The following is a 19,666-nucleotide window of genomic DNA, read 5'->3' on the forward strand; positions in this document are numbered from 1 at the left end:
TCTTCATGAGGGCTTTTTTTGCAGCTGAAAAACCCTGCATTTGCCTTCTGTCACAGTTTGCAGCGTTCTTAAAGGAGACTATTTTTGTGCCATTTTGACATCAGTTCTTCCTGGGATTGGTCCAGTTAGAAGCTATAGGCTTATAGCGTAAGCTCGGACTGTTCTGTATCGGAGCTGCTGTAGATTCACATTTTCTCGCTGTCTCTCATGGGCCCAAATGGGGAGTTAATAGAATACCATTTGCACATTTTTCTGCCCAGTTCCCCGTTTGTTTTATGCCATATCTTTGTTTCACTTCTGCAGTTAGAAGGTGGGCTATCTGTTGCTGTTAAAATCTGTATCTCACCCTGAGCACAGTCACAAAGAAGCTAGAGCTGGCGCAAGTTTCCCTTGCTAATGAATTCTGTGTACATATGGGTTATATTTCTCTTTTTATGCTGATGACAGCTATTTTATAATAGGCATCCCAATAAACTTCAGTAAATAGTCTGGAAGGCTGCACACTTTTTCAGGAGCCAGGGTGGATTGATGGGTTTTGTTGTGTTTTTTAAAATTGATGCTCAGAAAATCCCCACTGGTAGGCATAGTCATTACAGTATGTTGACTTGCAACCAAATGCAGATGTACCTTTGTATTGGTTACTTCAGTCCTTCTAACAGTGTAACTGCCATATATGTATGTATTTAGTTTCTTACTGTTATGGGTTTTAGATGGTACGAAAAAGATAAAAGATGCTTTATTTTCATTCACTATCTGATAGAGGAGTAGCTTTTTTGGGTTTTTGCCTCCTAGAATTCATGTCAAATTTTCATGTGAATGGAACTGCACTTTCCAAACAGCGCCTTAAAATTCATATGAACAACCTAAAATGTGTGGGATATACGTGGAACAATTACCTAAATGCTTTCTGTTTAAACCTATGTGACTTCTATAATGAGGGAAACTTAGGCCTGTGGATCATTACCAGCCAGATTCTCCAAGGTGTTTTGGCCCTTGCATGCATCCTTTCATGTGCAAGAAGAATTTGAAGGCTCTAAGGCAGTGTCTGGTCGATGTCAGTAGGACCTAGATTTTTTTTAAAGCATAAAAACATTTTCAGATTATGGATTCGTGTGTGGAGAGCTACTACAACTAAATTCGGTTTAATGGATAAAGCACTGAACTAATTTGGTTCTATTGTGGAACAGGAGCTGCTCAACCAGGTGTGCGGAGATATAGTATCCACCTGTGAAAGCTATATTTCAAATATAGTCCTCAAAAAGGATGGAGCAGAGCAGCTACAAGAAGATCTCTTGGTAAGTTTGATACTCTTTCACAGATTGGTCAAAGAATGTACATGTTCTTGAAAATGGTATTTCTTAAAGATCATGCCCATAACTGTGTTAGGCAGGAAAATACTGATGTGTATGCCTTGTGTATGAACTGGTATGAAATCTGGTGTTTATGGGCTTGGGAGGATACAAGAGATTTTTCCTAAGAAGTTGCTTTAGGAGGATGATGTCTCATGTGTTTTTAATAAAATAACATGTTTTTTCTTTGCTTCTCCACTTTTCAGATTTAGCTGTTTGGGAACAGCTGTAAAATGCCTAGAATGCTTTGAGGATTATTTCAATATTATTAAAGGGTGTGAGGTAGTTACAGTTTATTAAACACACACACTTCTGTTTCTAAGCTTCACCTTCTGTTCTCTAGCTGCTGTCCTCTTGAAAGGACTGAGGGAATTTTAAGTTGTTTTTGGAGAAGTACCATGCAGACTCCTGCTGATTTAATTGGCAGCTTAGCCATTGCCTTTTGACTGAAGTATTGCTTTTGTCTGTAGGTGAAACATCTCTTCATTTTGGGTGAGGCTGCACAGTTGTGTCCAGCCAAAGTGGAGAAACACATCTTTCTTTTGATTCAGTCCATTCTGGCTTCTTCTATCAACGTGGACCAATGTGAGGCTCTTTACTCCCTTTAATTTTGCATTTACGGACAATGCTTTCTACCCCCAAAGCATGTTTTCATTACTGATCTGTTGTTTCCTAGCGTCTAGTCCTCTAGATGGTGAGGAAATTCCAGCTTCTCAGCCGTTGTCCCAGTTCAGAGGATCAACCATGCCTCCAGTGGTCAGAGCTCATGCATTCATTACTCTGGGTAAGCACAGTCCTGCAGCAGAAATGTGCCCTCGTGTATCCGATTCCCACCCTTCTGTCCGTTCCCTGGTTAAAGATCTATTCAAAAGCTGTGGCAGTTAAAACAGGTAATGCATAGTGCTCAATATTCATATTGCTTCAACTTGGAGCTTTTAGTAATGCAGATAACTGTGGTAGCAAGATGCACAAACCATAAAAACGCTGTCATCTATGTGACTGTTTTTCAAGTTGGTTAATGCATTGTTTCTGTATAGGTGTACAGGTGAGTAATAGTTAGCCATGTCCTTCAGACTTGTACTGCCCTTCTGCTCTTAGAGTTGGTTGCTGTCTGGCTGAAGGATTATTTTGTCTGTAACAGGGTGCTCAACACAGGATGAAAAAGACTGGTGCTTTTATGCCCTTTAGAGCAGAATGGCTGTGCGTGGTTACTTGTTCTCCTTAGTAAGAGTGAAGAGCTTCTTTGTGATAGAAGCCTGGTCAGATCTGCGTCTCCGGTATTATGAAGAGTGCTAAGTGAAACTTCTGTTTTTGTAGTACCTCTGCGATTATGAACAAGTCTTTTCTCATGCAGATGGATAGTATTGTCCTTTCCTTAGCTGCTTTGGGAGGCTTAATACTTTTGTGCAGAGCTTAGAAACAGTTTGAAAGAAGTAATGTTAGAATGCAGGCTATCTTATTTAAGTTGATTTAGCAATGCTCTTAGAGGTGAGTGTCTCCCTGCTATGCCTATGACAGCTTGGGCTGTTCCTTTTAGCTACTTTGAACAATACTTTGTACACAGGAATAGCTTTCTGTGAAGGAGGGAATTTGCCGTAGAGATCCACGCTATAGGTCTAAGAAGAGTTTGGAAGGAACTCCTTGAAGTACAGTTCCTTTGAGAGATTGCTCATCAAGTTTCAGCATGTTTCTTGTTTATTCCCTTCTCTGCTTTTTGCTTTCTCTCTTGGCTCGTATTGGACTCAAAGGAGGCAGCAAGCTGAGCTGTGGTGATTAGGAACAGGAATATATTCACAGCACTGACAGTCTCATCCCTGTTTGACAGGTAAATTGTGTTTACAGCATGAGGATCTGGCAAAGAAATGCATTGCAGCTCTAGCTCGAGAACTGGAGGTGTCAGATGATGTGGCCATTCGCAATAATGTTGTCATTGTTATGTGCGATCTATGTGTCCGCTACACCACCATGGTGGACAGATACATTCCCAACATTTCCATGTGTCTGAAGGACCCAAATCCCTTCATCCGTAAGCAGACGCTGATCCTGCTTACCAACCTTCTGCAGGTAAATAGAAAGCATGAGCATGTATTTGGCAACCCCCTTCAGTTACCTCTGTTACGCTGAATACTGGCATCCTGACCAACGAGTGTATTGCTTGTAGCTTGATTCTAGAGTATTGTTGCAATCTACCCTAATTCAAGAAGACTTTAAAACTATGTATTTTGTTACCTTCTTTTTTCTTCTTTTTTTTGCTAGCTAGGGAGGTTTCACTTCCCATACATTTAGTACAGTTGGGTAACCACATTATTTTCATCCCATCTCCTTGTTCTGCCTTTGTTTCTTTTGAATTCCCTTTCATATCGCGCCTGTACGAGTGAATGTAACAAGTGCCACAGTGCTGTTTTCTCCTGCTGTCTCTGTTTATTGTTCTAGAGATGTAAATGTTGAGAGGCAGAACATGTTTGCCCTCCAATGTTCATATGAACCCAGCCAAGGCAGATTGCAGTGCATTTGGCTCTGAGAACAGTATCGAGGAGCACCTGTGCCTTGGCGTTGGAGAACAGATTTTTCTGTTGATACCTGTGGTAAACCTGCATGCTTGGTGCTGTGGTATTTATACTGTTTAAAGCATCCTCCAGAACATTGTCATCTTGAGGTTTATCTTGTGTACCTCCTGGTGAAGTTGTATAGCTTGCTCATTTGCCTGATGTATATTCTGCCACGTTCCATCCGATATTACTCTGGCTACAATCTTAGCATTCACACTAGGTTTTTCCTGGTTCAGGTTGATATTTTATTTCCTACATTTTTCTTGTAGGAGGAGTTTGTGAAATGGAAAGACTGTTTGTTCTTCAGGTTTGTCAGTGTCTTGGTGGATCCAAATCCGGATATTGCCAGGTAAAATATTCCTTCTGTAAAACACTGAAGGAGTCGAAAGGACAAAGATGTACTCAAAAGCAGTCTCAGTCTTGCACCTTCAGCATAGGGGGAAAAATTTCAGTGAGACAGCAGATGACATTCCCATTAACATCTTCACTTCTCCAGTCATGCTTTAGGGTCTGAAATGGTAGCAAAGGAGTGGTGAACTTCTTTCCAAGTGAATTGAAGGCCCCAAAGTAGCAAGCTGTGTGTTCTTGGCTGTCATCAAAGCCTGCAGCTCTGCTCTATTTTTTTGACTCTCAAATATCCATGAAGAAAGGAATTTTTGAAACAAGCCTTTATTAAATCTGCCTCCCTGTTTTCTGGTAGACTGTCCTGTGAGATTTTTGTTCTAGGAACAGGATTAAATGTTGTCTTTCTCCTATGTGGCATGCCTCATCTTTGTAAGACTTGTACCACATTTTATAGTACTTGGACATGTAAGAGGAATTGTGCACGTTGGCCTAAAGTGCACATTTATAAAGTTTCTGTAAGTTTTGAAGTCTCAAACTATTCAATGTTACATGAGAAATGAGAGTAGGTCTCTGCAGTTCAATCCTGACACATTTGATCTGGATATAGAGAGCAGATGGTTGAAGGCCAGGCTGAGTATTCTCAGCAATGCATATTTGATACTGTTAGTCCGTGAATGATAAGGGCTGAAGTGGGACAGGTTCCTCGGAGAACGGTAGCAAGCAGGGGGATACTGAATGCAGAGGAAGCTTAGGCAGCTTGCTAGTGTTTCTACCTGCAACAGTCAAAATTAAGATTGGTGTTTCCAGGACCATGGACTGAGCATTGCTTACTAGTGCACATTCACACCTTTGTTTCTTTTATATGGGTTTTTAATATGTAAAAATGTCTTTCCAGTAGATGGTGGCATTGCAACATCACATTCCCGGTGCTTTAGCGGAGGAACACATTGCTATTCCATTGGGAGCCTTTTTCTTTGCATCTGCATTCAGTGGATGCATCCAGATAAAAACACTGCCTTCCAGGCTGGGATTAACTTCCAGCTCTTGCAGGTCTTGTGATGATTAACTTTGTAAAATACAGAAAACCAGATTTTTGTTGAGTTGCCTTCCTATTGAAGTTGGGGGAAGGAGAACACAAAAATGCCTTGATCTCCAGCTGCTACCTTGCGTCCTGTTGCCAAGTAGAAACTAATTTGTCAAACACTTATTATCCTGAGCGTGACTGAGGGCTTTGGATACGAGCAGAGAAGAGGAGAGTGCTGTTAAATACAGTCCAGTTGTAGGGACTTTAGGAAGCAGCTAATGCTTTTCTACATGTGCCTAGGCAGCAGACTGCATGTGTCAATGCCAAAATGAATGCTGACACTTGAAATAGTAAGTGTATCCCCCCAAGCATGTATTCATGCACAAATATAAACAAATAAACAAATATAAACGAATATCCTTGCCTCTCTCTTAAGTGTATATGCATGTCTTGTGACCAGAAAATTTTACAAGTGGGTAATGTGGCTGTTGGCAAATTAAATGGCTTCCACAGTGCTGCGTGAAGCAAAGCCAGGTGTTCTGAGCTCTAGTCTTGTGCCTTTTATTTTGTGTCTGTGTGTGTGCGCGCGCATGCAGTACCACTTTCCAACTCAAACCTCTGCAACAATCGTAGGTCTGCTGTCACTGAGTTTTCAAAACATTTTAATAGCAAGTAGATAACTTTCTTGTTCTTGAACAGGACACATGAGAAACAGGCAAAGATGCCTGTAAAAGTCTTGCAAGACCAAAGCCGTAACTTTATGCACTTTTGAATTTTTTACCCTTTGCCACAGTCCCATATTTGCTCGGGATGTCCTGATCCCTGTTTTGATTGACTTTCCACAAGGCTGGCCTTGTAAGTGTCTCAGCCACAATGGGACTTAAGTTATTTAAATACTAAAAGTGTTGTGCCTGGATTTAAAGTTCAAATTTATTTCTGTCTGTAACTGTTTACTTTCATGGCAAGAAATGAAGTAGTATTGTGGATGCTGAAAACTTCTATCTTTTTCTGGCTGAAAAAGGACTCAAAGTCCATAAGCTGGTATCCTTGTTCAAGCCCAGATGGAGCCACACAAGAATTAAATGTAGTGTATTGAGGGAGACTTGTGAGAGGAAGACCATTTTTCTGCCTTACTGTTTGTGGTTCTGTACTGTCTTTCAGGGGTGGCTTTTAGAAGCTGTCTGACTAGTTCTTTCTTTTACTTCTTTCCAGGTTTGGGGAATTCTGCCTGGTGCATCTCTTGCTGAAGAGGAATCCAGTAATGTTCTCCCAACACTTCATTGAGTGCATCTTCCATTTCAATAGCTATGAGAAACATGAGAAGTACAACAGGTTCCCCCAGAGTGAGCGGTCAGTTGCGCACATTTGTATCCCCTTACCACTAAGCGAGGGGTTCTCTGGTCATGCAGTTTTGGGTTGCAGCAAAGCTTTCCTGGCGCTTTATGTAGTGTATGCAATGGGGAGGGTGGTTTTAAATTAAGCTAGGGGAGGTGGTATTAATTAAGTGTGTTCTGCCGTCCCTGTGACACTTCTGGAAGGAGTTCTGTAATTTGTGGGAGTGTGTGGTACCCTAACTGGTTTATAGGTCTTGGAGGTGGCATTCAAATACTCCTTGCAGATTTAAAGTCTTGTTATTTCTGCAACTTTATGTAATGTGACTTGGTCCTTGTAAAATATCTTCCTCTACCACAGGGCGAAGAATCTCTTTTCTCTGAGGGGAAAAGATAACAAAGAAAAAAGGATGCATATCTACAAGTTCCTGCTAGACCACTTTACAGACGAGCAGAGGTTCAGCATTACAACAAAAATTAGCCACAGTATTCTAGGTAGGGGTCTCTCTTTAAGTAAATAAGGTAACAAATCTGGCAAACAACTGGTGTCTATATAAAACCATTAGACTCTCAATCCCGCAGTGATATCTTCCTGTCTTTACTGGCACTGCTGTTCCCAGGAGAATACTCTCTTATTTCTTCCCTGCCTGTTCCAGCATGCTTTGTGGATAAGGTACTTCCACTGGACCTGGAAGCCAGTGACTTGCTATCGGATACATTTGCCATCCTTAGCTGCAAAGAAATCAAGTTATCAACTATGAGATCGAAACCCGAAGAAGACATGCAGCCTGATGAAGATGAAATGGCAATGGCCAATGCGGTTATGCAGGCAGCACAAAAAAAGCTCATCTCACAGGTGAATGGCGCTTGGTCTGGTATGGAAAGAGGGCTGGCCACCATGGTGGGAGAAATGTTACGCTTCTGTGATAGAGAAGCTTATGCAAAAATTGCCAAGGACATACTGTGCCCATGTGCTGTTGTTCAGGCTCTGTCTGTAGGACCCGTCTGACCTGAGGGCACCCATGGAAGCACTGTATGTTCCTTTGCTAAGGAGTAATAAGGAGTCTCTTTCCACTTGGGCCATTCATCGAACAACAGAATGACTTCTTCTTGATTGCGTCTTCTAATTGTTTGTGCCGTGTTCAAACAAAGGTTCAAAAGAAAAACTTCATAGAAAACATCATCCCAATAATCACTTCACTGAAGTCTTTGATGGAGCAGAAGAGGATCCCAGCTCTCAGGGACCTCATGAATTATCTACGGGTAAGTGGAAGTGGTTTTTTTCCTCTCTTAAGTTAATGTGTTAGATGTGTGACCAGTAGTGGAATGAACAGCCTTCTTAGAAGGAAATTTAGAAGGCATGTGATGTTGTGACACTGACACTGTGTTAAATGATGTAGGAGGCGGAGGGATTCTAGATATGGATCTTGCAGTGTGTTACGTGTGAGTCTCCTCACTGGGATGTGGGCAGAAAGCTTGAATGGTGGAAAGCTTTTTCATGTTCTGAAGTAGGAATTGGAATTGAAACTCTTAGTCTGTTAGCAACATCTCTGGTGTACCAACTGGTATTTCCTTTTGCACTTAAACAGCTGTGATCTGAATGGAGGCATGAATCAGCAGTCAGGAGGGAGCTGGGGTTTTTTTTAAGAGTTTAAACATTCCATATTGTTCCAGGAAATGATGCAAGATTACCGAAATGAAATCAAAGACTTCTTTGCTGTGGACAAGCAGCTGGCAGCTGAGCTGGAGTACGACATGAAGAAATATGAAGAGCAGCTGGCAAGGGAGAAGGAATCTGACCAAGACCAGGTCTCGGCAGCACAGCCAGAGGTTGTTGGTGCCATTTACTCTGTACAAGTACTGTCTCCTCTACTAAAGTTTATGCTACAAATAATTCTCAGAGCTTGTATGTCTGTGGACCTTCTTACAGAACTCTTAACAGGATGGTTAATGAAATGTTCTCTCAGCTCTTCATACTTGCTGACAGAAGCTTTGGTTTCAGAGTCATTAAATACATTTTTAAAAAAAACCAACAAAACCAAACACACATTAGCCAAAGAGGAGCAGCAAAGAATTAATTTAAATATAATTCAGCTTAAAGGGAAGGCCAAGTCTAATTTGTCACTGGCTGTGTTAATATCCTGTATTACTCTGTTCCCAGATTGAAAATATTACAAGTTAATATTTAGCTGGATTTCTGGCCCCTTTGAGTTGCAGGCTGTATCATACCAGAACAATTCTGCATCTGTTTGGAGTTGATGACAGCAGCCAGTCCTTTACTTGGCTTTTCAAGTTTTTCTCTTGGGTGTTACGGAGATAGTGCCTAAAATTCCCATACACCTATTTTTGCTGTACAGATGCTTTCATCAGACCTGGGATGATTCAGTTGTGTCATCTTTAAGATCTAAATTATCATTGCTCTACGTGACAGCTTTCTAAAGTGATGGTCTTTCTGATGCCTCAGTATCTGACTGAAAAATATGGCACTTCAATGCAGCCTTATTTTCAAGGTCTGCCTTCTGAAAATGAGGCCCCTCTGTTAAGAGGATAAACGGGTCACAAAGAGAAGGGTTCATTTTGCCTGACTTCAGAGGTGTACAGGGTGAAAATGTACATCTATGCTAGTCGTGCAAATCCTCTTTTAAAGTCAATATAAAGAAATAAAAATGTGCTGGGATAAATTGTCCTGTAGTCTTTTAGATACCTACCTTAAGATGAGATGACTTTTGTCCTGGAAGTACCTTTTCTCTCTCTGATTCCAAAGAGTGCCTATATGTAGACCTTTAAACTAGAATATCTCTATCACATCAGAAGTTACTTTTCACTTCTTGTTAAAATTTTGGCCAATAAATTCTTTCTCCCGGGCACCCCCTTTATGTCCATCACACAAAGGACGCTTCTTAGTCACACAGAACTTATGGCTAGGTGTCTTGTGTCTAGGTTTTCTACGCTTGTATCCATTGTTAGATATACGGTCTTTCCTCCTGTTTTCTGTAGCAACCTCCATGTTTGGAGACAGCTGTACCTTCTAGTGGCCAGAATAATAATGTTCAGTCTCCTGTTACTGGGAGACAGTCCTCGCCATCTGGATCGCATCTCTCCTCTGTGTCTTCTGAGTTTACTACACCTCGAGCTGATGTTCTGAAACTGCCATTACTTAGTCGCAGGTATGGGTTTCTGTTTATATTACAGGTTATGATATTCTGCAGGGCTGTTGCTTTGCTTATCCACTCCTTGCTTAGTGGTATGAAAGCTACCAATATTTCACCACAGTCTTCTCTCTTGCATTTGGTGTCTGAGATCATAAGTAATTGGGAGGAGATAGGACTCTCCTCATCACGTGCATATTATCTGGTCTTGAAGGAAGAAATCGCTTCAGTGTTTCTGTGGTGTCTTTTTGTCCTGTAGGCCAGTGTCCTTGAGCACACTTGCCATCCTGAATTCGGCCAGGAAAGCGATGGAAGCCAGAAGCAAGCAACGCAGTAAGAGTGTTGGAGGAAGTTTATCGGCTATATCTTTTCCATCAAGCGCAACTGGCAGCAAGCAAGGTAGGCAGCTTGCTGCAAACAGATAGACAATGGAATAGATCTAATTGACGCAACTTAATTGTTAGACCTTTGATGTCTCCGAGTGAACGCTTTTCTGTTCTTGATTATTTCCTTGTTATTTCTAGGATCCTTTCAAAGCCTGAATCAACAGTCTACTGGAGCGAACATGTCTGTGGTGGGCCGTGCAATCAGCACACCAGAACGTAAGTAACCCAGAGGAGTCCTTTCCAAATTGGGCTGAACACTTATTCTCTGAGAGGTGTAGCAATGCGAGGCCCCACTATAGAGCAGAGAAAATCGGTCAGTGTTGACTGATTATTTATCTAAATGGCGGTAGTAAATAAAAACCATTCTGAAAGTGAAGGTCTTGGATGAGCGATGTACATAGGAAAGGACAATCCAGTATGGTCCCCATTTACATGTCACAGGGTATTACAGTTTTGAGTCAGTGCAGGTGAGCATCTATTTCTGGCTGCTGAAGTAACAGAACTATTGCCCTTTCTTCCTTCATTAGCTTTGGGGTGCTGAGGAGGCATATCGTCCTGATTCCTTAATAGCATGTGTTGACTGGGGTTTGCATGTCTCTGTTGCTTTGAGATACTTGCTCTTTTTAAATCCAGAAGCACAGTTTAGCACTTTAAACTGACCTACAGAACCCTGCTGCAGAGGGAAATCCTCAAGGTCCAGTCCCTTCCAGCTCTAAGACAGGGGTTTCTTGCTGTCTAAACAAAGGATCCCAGGTGAGCTAGGACCAGCTTCTGTTACCAAAGTGGGCAGTGGGCTGTGACAATTGTGAGAAACGGAAGAGACTGCTCAAGTGAGATTAATAACCTGCACAGTCATTTCTGCATGTGTGCACTGTACTCCTAAGGAAGAAGTGAACTGAGTATTGGAAAATGATTTGTTTTTCTACTCTGCTGTAGAAATTAAAGTAAAAATACATTGAGAGGAATCTCTTAATACACAAGTTAGAGAATCTGCTGTGCTTATGTCCACTGCAGCTGAATTACCATCTCGTAAAACCTGACCTTCAAAAGTTACGTTTTATTGGAATGCTTTCTGACAGTCTTGGAGCGTTCCGCAGTGTCCCTTTCTGCAAGCACAAAAGACAGTTATAGTAGAACACAAATAGAGCTGAGTTTCAGCAGTAGATTTCCTTCCTTTATGCCAGTTCACTGCTAAAACCCTTTAGGGCATCTCCGCTGCAGCGTGGACTGTGCGTATGATTTAACTCCTTCTCCCGCTCAGGAGAAAGCTGCAGTTAAGCTGGGAGTATAGGTGAGTGTCCGGCAGGTCAGGTCGCATTAGGCAGTTGTGAATTTTTTTTGTTCTACAAGCATATGTATATGACTGCACTGTTTGCCCAAATCTGTGCAAATATCTGACCTGCATGCAGACAGGAGAGCCAACTGCATGTGGCCAATAAGGCAGTCAGCTGTGCAGCTCTCTGCAAATACCTGACATCCACAAGCAGGCCAGAGCAAACCAGTGGTAGTGATATGCATCCACTGGAAAATCGGATCTTTCTCTTCCCTGTGTGCTCCACTCTTTGGCTAAAGTTGTCTGTCTCAATGTTTCTTTTTGCTGTCTGAGCAGCAAGCAGTGATCTTTGTGCAGAAAATGGGAGGGTATGTTTTTGGAGAGCAGAAATCTTTAAGCGCTGTATCTCTGTCTGGAAGCTTGCACTGCTGTTTCTCTTAAGCACCATATGGTGAAGAAAGAGGGAGAATGTTAATCTGCGGTGGTACTAAGGCTGAATTCCTGCTTTGCTTCGAAGCAGCATCTGTCCTTCAATGGGGAGACAAACTGTACAGAACAGTATCATCACTTCAGTTAGTGTGTGTTGAGCCACCTGCATGGTGGTGTTGGGTCTTTCAAGATGACAGACAATCAAAAAAAAATTTTTTTTCTTTCTCTGGTATGTCATTCTGAAAGTCCTGGAGATGCAGTTCTTAATAAAGAATTTTGTACATGAGAAGTTAAGAACAATGGTCTCTCTTCTCTCTATCTTATTCAACTGTCCTGCCTGTCAGTCAGTCCCTGCTTTTGGGCTTCCTCATCTCTCCTGCTCTTTACTTTGCGAATGGCTAAGTGGGTCTGGGCAAGTGTAGATTGCTTCACTGTAGTGCATAAGCATATGTAAAGATAACCCTCTTGATTGCATGGGAAGCCTTACTTTCTTTGCCATTTCTTTCCTTCTGTCTTTTCACATAAACTTCTCATTAGCCAAGTTAACTTCTTAAGGCACACTGCGCAAAGCCAAAATGCTTGCAAGTCAGTCTTGAGAGATTCAGAGGCTAGCTAAGCCAGAGAAAATTGCGCTTCTGCTACATGCTTCAATGACTCCCTTTCAGGACAGGAAGAGAGTTTGAGAGCAAACGCAGTCAGTCTTTAGAGAGAAGCAGAGTTTCCATCTCCTGCCCTATAAGGCACTTTCTACCTTAATTCCTTGTGAAAGGTTCTGGGAAACATGAACATAAAGCAGAGAGTCAAGTAAAGTAAAATCCGAGTGTTGTGACATCTCTCCTGAGATAAATGACAGCAAAAAGACAGCTGACAACTATGGCCTGTTCAGGCAAGCTAAATTCCACCTAGCTTCCCTGTCAAGTGATTCCTCTCGTCTGGCTGCAAGCAGTTCCTCACAGAAGGGCTATTTAGGTACTTTGTCAGTCTTCAAGGGCATCGTGCTCTGCCTTGACTAGGTAATGCGATTCTAAGGTGAGTGCTAACAGGAACCTGCACTGTGGCCTTGGGTAAATTTATTCCATCAGCAAAGCATGAGATGGTATAGTTGTTGTGGAAGACGGCTAAGCTTCAGTGGAAGTTGTGGCCCTCCTACCTAGTTAGGGCAGGGATGTGCACGACCGAGGTCCCATATTTAAATTTTATTTCCATTCCTCCACGTACAAGGAAGGCTGTAAGTGGGGTATGTAACTGATGTGCACAGATGGCCCATCAAGTTCGATGCATAGTTTTGATGCTGGACAAAAGACAGTGGGGTCTGCTGGGCTGGACAAGAGAGATGCATATGTGCCTATAATGAACTAGGTATGTTTATTCTGTCCCACTTTAGTGTTCCACTACAGCATGTCTTGCCTTCTGGCTGTATCACAAGCTGACTGCCAATATGTGTTTTTTTTCTTTCAGAGACCATTAACGACTTGACTTTTGGTGCTGGGGTCAGTTACATCAGCTTGACGCACACGCCCGGTTCAGCTACAGGTGAGTTATCTTTGTGATTCTAACCCGAGGGGGCAAAAACCCAAATGATCAAATCTGTGGCACTTTTTAAAATATGAAAATATATGCATTATTTGCAGAGAGGAAAGAGGCTGAGGACCAGCCAAGAGATGTTATCTGTTTGACATCACCAGAGAAACCGTAAGTTCAACTCAGGTCTGAAACAGCAGTCACAGTAAGAAAGGCTAATAGAGTACTTTAAAAATAAATGGTCGCTCTGCTTCCTTCTTCTAGACCATCCCTGCCACGGGAGTGGAAAGTAGAATCTCCAGCAATGAAAAAAAGCAAGCAACATGTCCCGCTGAGACGGTCCCAGCGGAGAACGCCTCTGAAACCAGACAACCAGTCCTTTCAATGAACTCTTACACAGAATCCTCATCATGTTGTCTGAAATCTGTCCCTTTCCTCTGTAATTATAAATCACTGTGGACACATGTCCGTCCTTCCTTCCATATCTATTTTTATTTGTTTTTACATGAAACTCCTCTGGAGTATGGACTTGCAAAGCTTGCATTAATGCATGTATATGTAATAAACTGCTGCTCACTGGAGTGCTGAAAAGCTCCTGTACAAAAAGGAGGCTTTCTGTTCCCTCACAGGATGTATAATTTGTCCATTTGGAAAAGTAAGAGCGTAGTGCTGCTATGAGCTTAGCAATAAATGTGTTTATCACAGCTTGCAGGGAAGTGAGTGGCTCAGCTTATTCACTTGATGCCTCGTTGTCCCTATTGATGATATACTGTAGTTGCTTTAATTTTAACAAAGGTAGAACAGCTTGTCACTGCCACACCCCTAAATCTGGTAATTGCACGCTACTGCAGGTCTTTTTCTTGTGCAAACTCCTGTGTGTATGAACAGCCTCAATGTTCACTTTTAAACGGAATATTTCCATTCATGAACTATGTTATTTCCAACTATTAAAATTTTATGAAAATAAAAGGTTAGAGAATTAATTCCACCCACAAATTCTCTCCTCTTCTTGATCTGACAGAGACATTATTTTTTTTCTATAGATTTCTACAGCCTCAAAGCCTCTTCCACTACGTCGCTGGTATCTTAGGCACTCAGTTCAATTAGTGTTGGACCCAGCAGCTTTTAAATATAGACTCTTACTTGACTGAAAGCAGGATAGGAGTAGCTATCACTAAAATCAAGGTTGGTAAGTCATATGTGTAGCTTTCTGTGCTCTGTCCAGAAAACTTGTTTATAATGAATGTGCTGTGCAAATGCTGGAATCCTGACCATCCCTGAGTTTCTCTGATGTCATGTGAACCTAACTGAAGTTTTTCAGTTGTTAAATTTTATTACAGAGCTCTTGTCCTAGATTTCATTGAAAATTGAAAAGGGAGTCTGTTTTATTCATGCTGGTTTGACTTGTTCCAGCGGGAACAACATCAATGGAGTAGACTTTTCCACAAGAGTAGAAACAAAGAGCCACAAAGAGCCGGAGCGTATTTTTGCCCCAGCCTTTCCAGAGGCACTTGCCTCCTGTACTGGCATCTCAGCTTTCACCCTCACTCTCTCTATTCTCTTTCCAAGAAGAAAGAAAGCTTCAAGTGGGATTAAACTTTACTCTCAAAATCAAAGTAGAAACCTGGGTACAGGAGATAAATGGAATGGCTTTGGCTTAAGCCATGGCAAATTATGGCCAAATTCATTCTTTTTGTTCCTTCTCTCCTGCCTTAAAGTATTATTTGACTACCTTCCATTATTTCACTGAATTGAAAACAGAGGCTACCGTTAATGTGACTTTTTCTTAAAAAAAAAAAAAAAAAAAAAAAAAAAAAGACGCAAGAATACTTTATAGCTTGGTATTTATGTAAAACATTCTTGGTAAAGTTAAACGTAATACATTAGTACAAACCTGAATATTATTCACAATGATACAATGAGTTCCATCAGTCGGGTCTCATGACTGTATTAGGGGATCATCTCCCCTTCTCTCGTTAGAGATGCCACTGTCACATTTTAGAACTGAAAAATAGTCTTGATTCTTAGCTTACAGGCTTTTCACATGAAGGCTGCCTTCAGCTCATGGTGAGACTGTAGATTGTACTCCCATAGTGCCCAGAGCTACCCTGAATCAAACCTTTTCTTTCTCTCCCTTATTATAGGTATCTTAAAAGCAGCATTAAAAAAAAGGAGTAGTGGATATATAGAAGGTGCAAAGGAATGTTACACTCACTACTGTCATGATGATTAGAGGCAGCGTGCAGACAGTAAACAATACTGTGTGGCTTGGTTGAAGAGCATGTCTTAAGAAGGTAACCGTAACTCAGTTGCAAGGTAGCAGTGGTAATGTCCCAGTTACATAGAGAGCATATGGTTATGGCTGCCCCATCTTTTTACTTTCATTAGCAAAAGAAAAAGGGGTAACACTAGTTTTTAGGCAAAACAAATGCAGCAATGGCATGTCCAGCGAGGCCCCTAGGAAATAGTAACTATTTGGTGAAAAGTTCAAAGCAGATTAATGCAGAACACTAAAAAAATAACACTGACAGTCCAAATTGTCAAGTATTCAAAATACTGTATACATGAAAAGTTAAGACAACTCAATTCATATCGGAAATACAAGAACACTAAATTATGCTACATTAAAAAAAAAAAAATTCTTAAACCACAGCACAGTTCTAGTGTTGCATCCACATCTTGCAGTTTTATAGTACCCAGTGCTCTTCAACACTATCAACATATATGTTTCTGGGAAACAAGGGATTCCAATTATTCCCTTTAAAACTACAAAAAATTGATTTTTTTCTGGTTTTTTTCCTTTTATTATCTAGAGAAAAGTTGCAATTGACACTACAAAAGTGTTTTTATATTGAACTTTTGCTTTCCCAACACCAGAAACAGTTGCCCTTGCTATGCAATCTGAACCTGTAAAGTTGGCATAGCTGTCACAAACTGTTAGTGCTTTAGCAAACAGTAGGGGGTAGCAAATATAAAGTCACTCTGTCACCTTGTCAGAACTGAATCCAAAAAGCCATCCCTGGATGTTTCTTGCAACAACAAAAACAAAGTGTTGGTCACTTGCAAGAAAGGTAATTTTTATATATAAAAAAGTTGATAGCTCCTGCCATAAATTTACAAAAACTATCCCTGAGTGACTCTGCTCTGTGTCTTGTAAGACCTCTTGTGACAAGGAAATTGCTGAAGCTAGCTTAAGAGGAAATAGATGCTGTTCCACCTGCAGTTTTGTATTACACTTTGCAATAATACTGATATGCTCTGACAGTGCCATACTATAGCAACATTTGAGCTCCTCTGTGTAGCTGAAAAAGTAAAAAAATAGCTACATTACTTATACCCTGCTGGCATCACATATTTACACTTTAAATAGAAATGTTACCTTTTCTGAAGTAATCAAAATATATCTTTGCAAAAAATTTAGAATGTGGGATTTTATAAAATAAATGGAGAAGGTAAAAAAGCTTGAAGACATCTCAGTACCTTTTATGGGAATCTTGGCCCATGAAAGTATTTGGCTTTAATTTTCCTGAAAGGGATGTCTTAGCACTAGGTTCTCTACCTCTGCTGTAAGCCTCTTTAAAACACCAAAAGACACAAGAGGCAAGCTTGCTTTGTGCAGATTAGAATTAGGGGTTACCTGCGTGCAATGAGTTTCTTTAAAGCAGTGAACAGAATCAGTCCTTTTGGACTAATGCTGCCCGTATCAGGTTTCATGTTAAAAGGAGTAAAGAGCCTTGACAAAAGGGCTGTGAACATTAGTTGCATTTACTGCTTCAGTATCTGCCACTGTAAACTATTCAGATACCCATTCTGCACCTGAGCAGTTAGAGTCAAAAGCATAAGACAATCACAAACGTGTGATTCTGCAGCAAGCTGCTGAGAGAGACTCCCCCTTGCATGGATAAATCTTATTCTTTGAAGCTTTTCTACTGCCATATCAGCACCCTTTTTGTCTACCAGGTTGACATATGCATTTAGTTAAAGCTGCTTCCCTGGTTGGTTTGAACATTGTGGCTGTGTCCCTGCAGCACAAATAGAAGGCAGTTCCACAAACCTCCACAGCAGTCTCTTGAGAAGTATTAAAACTCTTTCTTACTCCACAGAGAGGTTTAGGTGATCCTGTCGGTATCTCCAGAGGCAGGGGAGATGCAGGTTGGGCAGTGAGGAGTTACTTTAAACTTTGGCAAAGACGAAAAAAAGATATACAGATAGCTATCTATCAAGTTCTTGTGTGTTCCAAACTCTTCCAAGCGCACTTAATTCATCTTTTGCTCTTGCGTTGAGTTCCTGGAGGAGGTATTTTCACACTTGCTTTTGCTGGTTTGCAATATTGTTTTGGCATCTTATATGACAAATGAAGATTTGTGTCTGAAGTCACCCTGCAATAAAATGGTTCTGGATGTTGGAAGGGTCTAATGGCTTTCCAGGCATCTCTTGGTTCCTACTACCCCCAACTGGAATATGCCCTTGAAAGGTAAATCCTATTCATGTAACTGAGCATTCTGTCTAGGTAGCACCCGCTTCTAGCTGGTAAGGAGAGGGAGACACCAGTCATACCAGTCAGGTGCTCCTTTGCCTCTTCCACATATGTCCTCCTCACAGACCAAGACGCAGCAGTGGACTTCCTGATTCCCTCTTCAGTATCTCTGCTAGTAGAGAGAGTTTTTTTCTGATCTTAAGCTTAGTGAGCTATTCAAATCCCCAAATGCAAATTCTCTTATAAAAGCATCACAGCCTGCCCACTTAATCCAATGAAACTCATCCTAAGGAGGTCAAGTCATGAGATAACTGAGACAGAACAGAGCTGCATTTGATAGCTCTTGGCATCAGTCACTTAAGACAACTTAAACTGCTCATCTTTTCTAAGGAAATGACTCAGCCTTTACCCTTCTGTTTTCTCTCTGTTCTACATCCTTGCTTCTGAGCAGTGCCCACTCTAAGAAAGACTACATTCCCTAAAAAAAGCTAGCAGTCCTTTGCCTCTCCTACATAGAGAGATGTTAAATGCAAATCATTTGTTACCTCATCATCTGTTCGGATATAGTTAACGCCATCAGGTTTTGCTGGAGCCTTGTAACTGAAATAAAGGAAGAGATCTCATTTCTGGGACAAGAAGACTGTAGATTTTCAGAGGAGAGATGAAAGAGGAGAATATAGGAAGACAAATCCAATGAAAAGAAAGCAGAGAGAAATCCAGCTTGTTGCTCAAATGCTAGGTTTGTGCATTTTCTACCATTCATCATGACAGGAATTTTTTTTGAAGTCCCTGTAAGAGCCCTTGAGCACAGGAGAAAACGTTTGCTATATATTTCCACAAATACTAAGCCTGTGTCTGCAGTAACTCCACAAAGACTTTAACCAATACTTTTCTTGCCTCTCCTCCTCTGGTCCCTATGCAGTACCTTCCTGTGTGCCTCTAACGTTGTTTCTTGTGGCAATTACAAAGTTCATTTTAAACCTTCACTGCCAGATGTCTTCAGCATTTTGCCTAGCTATAAGGAAGCTCTACTTGTTTGCAATCACCTAGGAATTTAGAGATTATATATGACTGTGAAGGCCAGCATATGCCAACCCTCGGTCATATGCAGATAGAGTATTTGGAGTTTTTTCTGAAAAAAAAGATTGGACTTCTGCTGAAATACAACACTTAACATAGACAAATCTATCTGGTGAGAATTCTAGTTTTACATATGTTATTTCTTCTACAGATTCTGTAAGGATATCAAGGCTTGTTTCTGATCCATGGAGAAACTGCCACCTTAAATCCTAATACTGTTGTTTTAACATTCTAGTGCACATTCTATAATGCTCATTTTTAATCCCAGTCATAACTAGTGAGATTTTATTGCAGAGGTTACTCTTCCACATATATTTTCTATGTCTGTCCTAATGCTTTGAGCTGATTATGCAATGTGCTCTGCTTGTTAAATCGTAGACCTCTGTATGCCAACAGCACATAACCTATTGGGCAAACACTCGTATGCACATAATTGTGCTCTCCCACTCCCACAAAGTATGAGCATATTAGACATAGCTCTCACTCCTCTGTCTGGTCTTGGCAGCAACCACAAGAGGAGCCACACCAAAATTCTCCCTTGGGCACATAAGCCTTCAGCACGGTGCAGTGTTTACAGTGAGGAACTGGATAGTTCAAGAATTGGGTTGGCCTATAGTCTCTGGATCGGGACCAGTAAGAAATATGTCCAAGTCATGCATTGAAATACATTTTGGCCGTGAATTTCTGGCCCCCGTCAGACCACTTCATGCTAGGTGAGGGCACAGGGACATGTACAAGAACACTCTGAATCCC

The 19,666-nt window shown here is 41.2% G+C and overlaps 2 protein-coding genes across 2 annotated transcripts in view; one reads left to right on the top strand and one right to left on the bottom strand.

Annotated features, from left to right (window-relative positions):
* The window catches only part of NCAPD3 (non-SMC condensin II complex subunit D3), a 31,989-nt gene extending 17,664 nt beyond the window's left edge, over nt 1-14,325 (top strand). Inside the window, exons 20-35 of the mRNA XM_067310152.1 lie at nt 1,188-1,295; nt 1,820-1,934; nt 2,026-2,133; nt 3,175-3,413; nt 4,168-4,247; nt 6,480-6,617; nt 6,960-7,093; nt 7,255-7,454; nt 7,751-7,861; nt 8,273-8,428; nt 9,596-9,765; nt 10,007-10,146; nt 10,272-10,349; nt 13,294-13,368; nt 13,467-13,527; nt 13,621-14,325. Coding sequence (XP_067166253.1) covers nt 1,188-1,295; nt 1,820-1,934; nt 2,026-2,133; nt 3,175-3,413; nt 4,168-4,247; nt 6,480-6,617; nt 6,960-7,093; nt 7,255-7,454; nt 7,751-7,861; nt 8,273-8,428; nt 9,596-9,765; nt 10,007-10,146; nt 10,272-10,349; nt 13,294-13,368; nt 13,467-13,527; nt 13,621-13,744 — 2,037 coding nt within the window. The 3' untranslated portion in view covers nt 13,745-14,325. The remainder of the gene's footprint in view (nt 1-1,187; nt 1,296-1,819; nt 1,935-2,025; nt 2,134-3,174; nt 3,414-4,167; nt 4,248-6,479; nt 6,618-6,959; nt 7,094-7,254; nt 7,455-7,750; nt 7,862-8,272; nt 8,429-9,595; nt 9,766-10,006; nt 10,147-10,271; nt 10,350-13,293; nt 13,369-13,466; nt 13,528-13,620) is intronic.
* Nucleotides 14,326-15,183: 858 nt separating this feature from the next.
* Nucleotides 15,184-19,666, bottom strand: part of JAM3 (junctional adhesion molecule 3) — a 34,809-nt gene continuing 30,326 nt past the window's right edge. The window contains exons 8-9 of the mRNA XM_067310118.1: nt 18,379-18,433; nt 15,184-17,735 (exon numbers count right to left, since the gene is read on the bottom strand). Of these exons, the coding sequence (XP_067166219.1) occupies nt 17,700-17,735; nt 18,379-18,433 (91 nt within the window). The 3' untranslated portion in view covers nt 15,184-17,699. The remainder of the gene's footprint in view (nt 17,736-18,378; nt 18,434-19,666) is intronic.

This window comes from Apteryx mantelli, chromosome 23 (assembly GCF_036417845.1).
Source record: "Apteryx mantelli isolate bAptMan1 chromosome 23, bAptMan1.hap1, whole genome shotgun sequence".
In the NCBI taxonomy this organism is placed as follows: Eukaryota; Metazoa; Chordata; class Aves; order Apterygiformes; family Apterygidae; genus Apteryx; species Apteryx mantelli.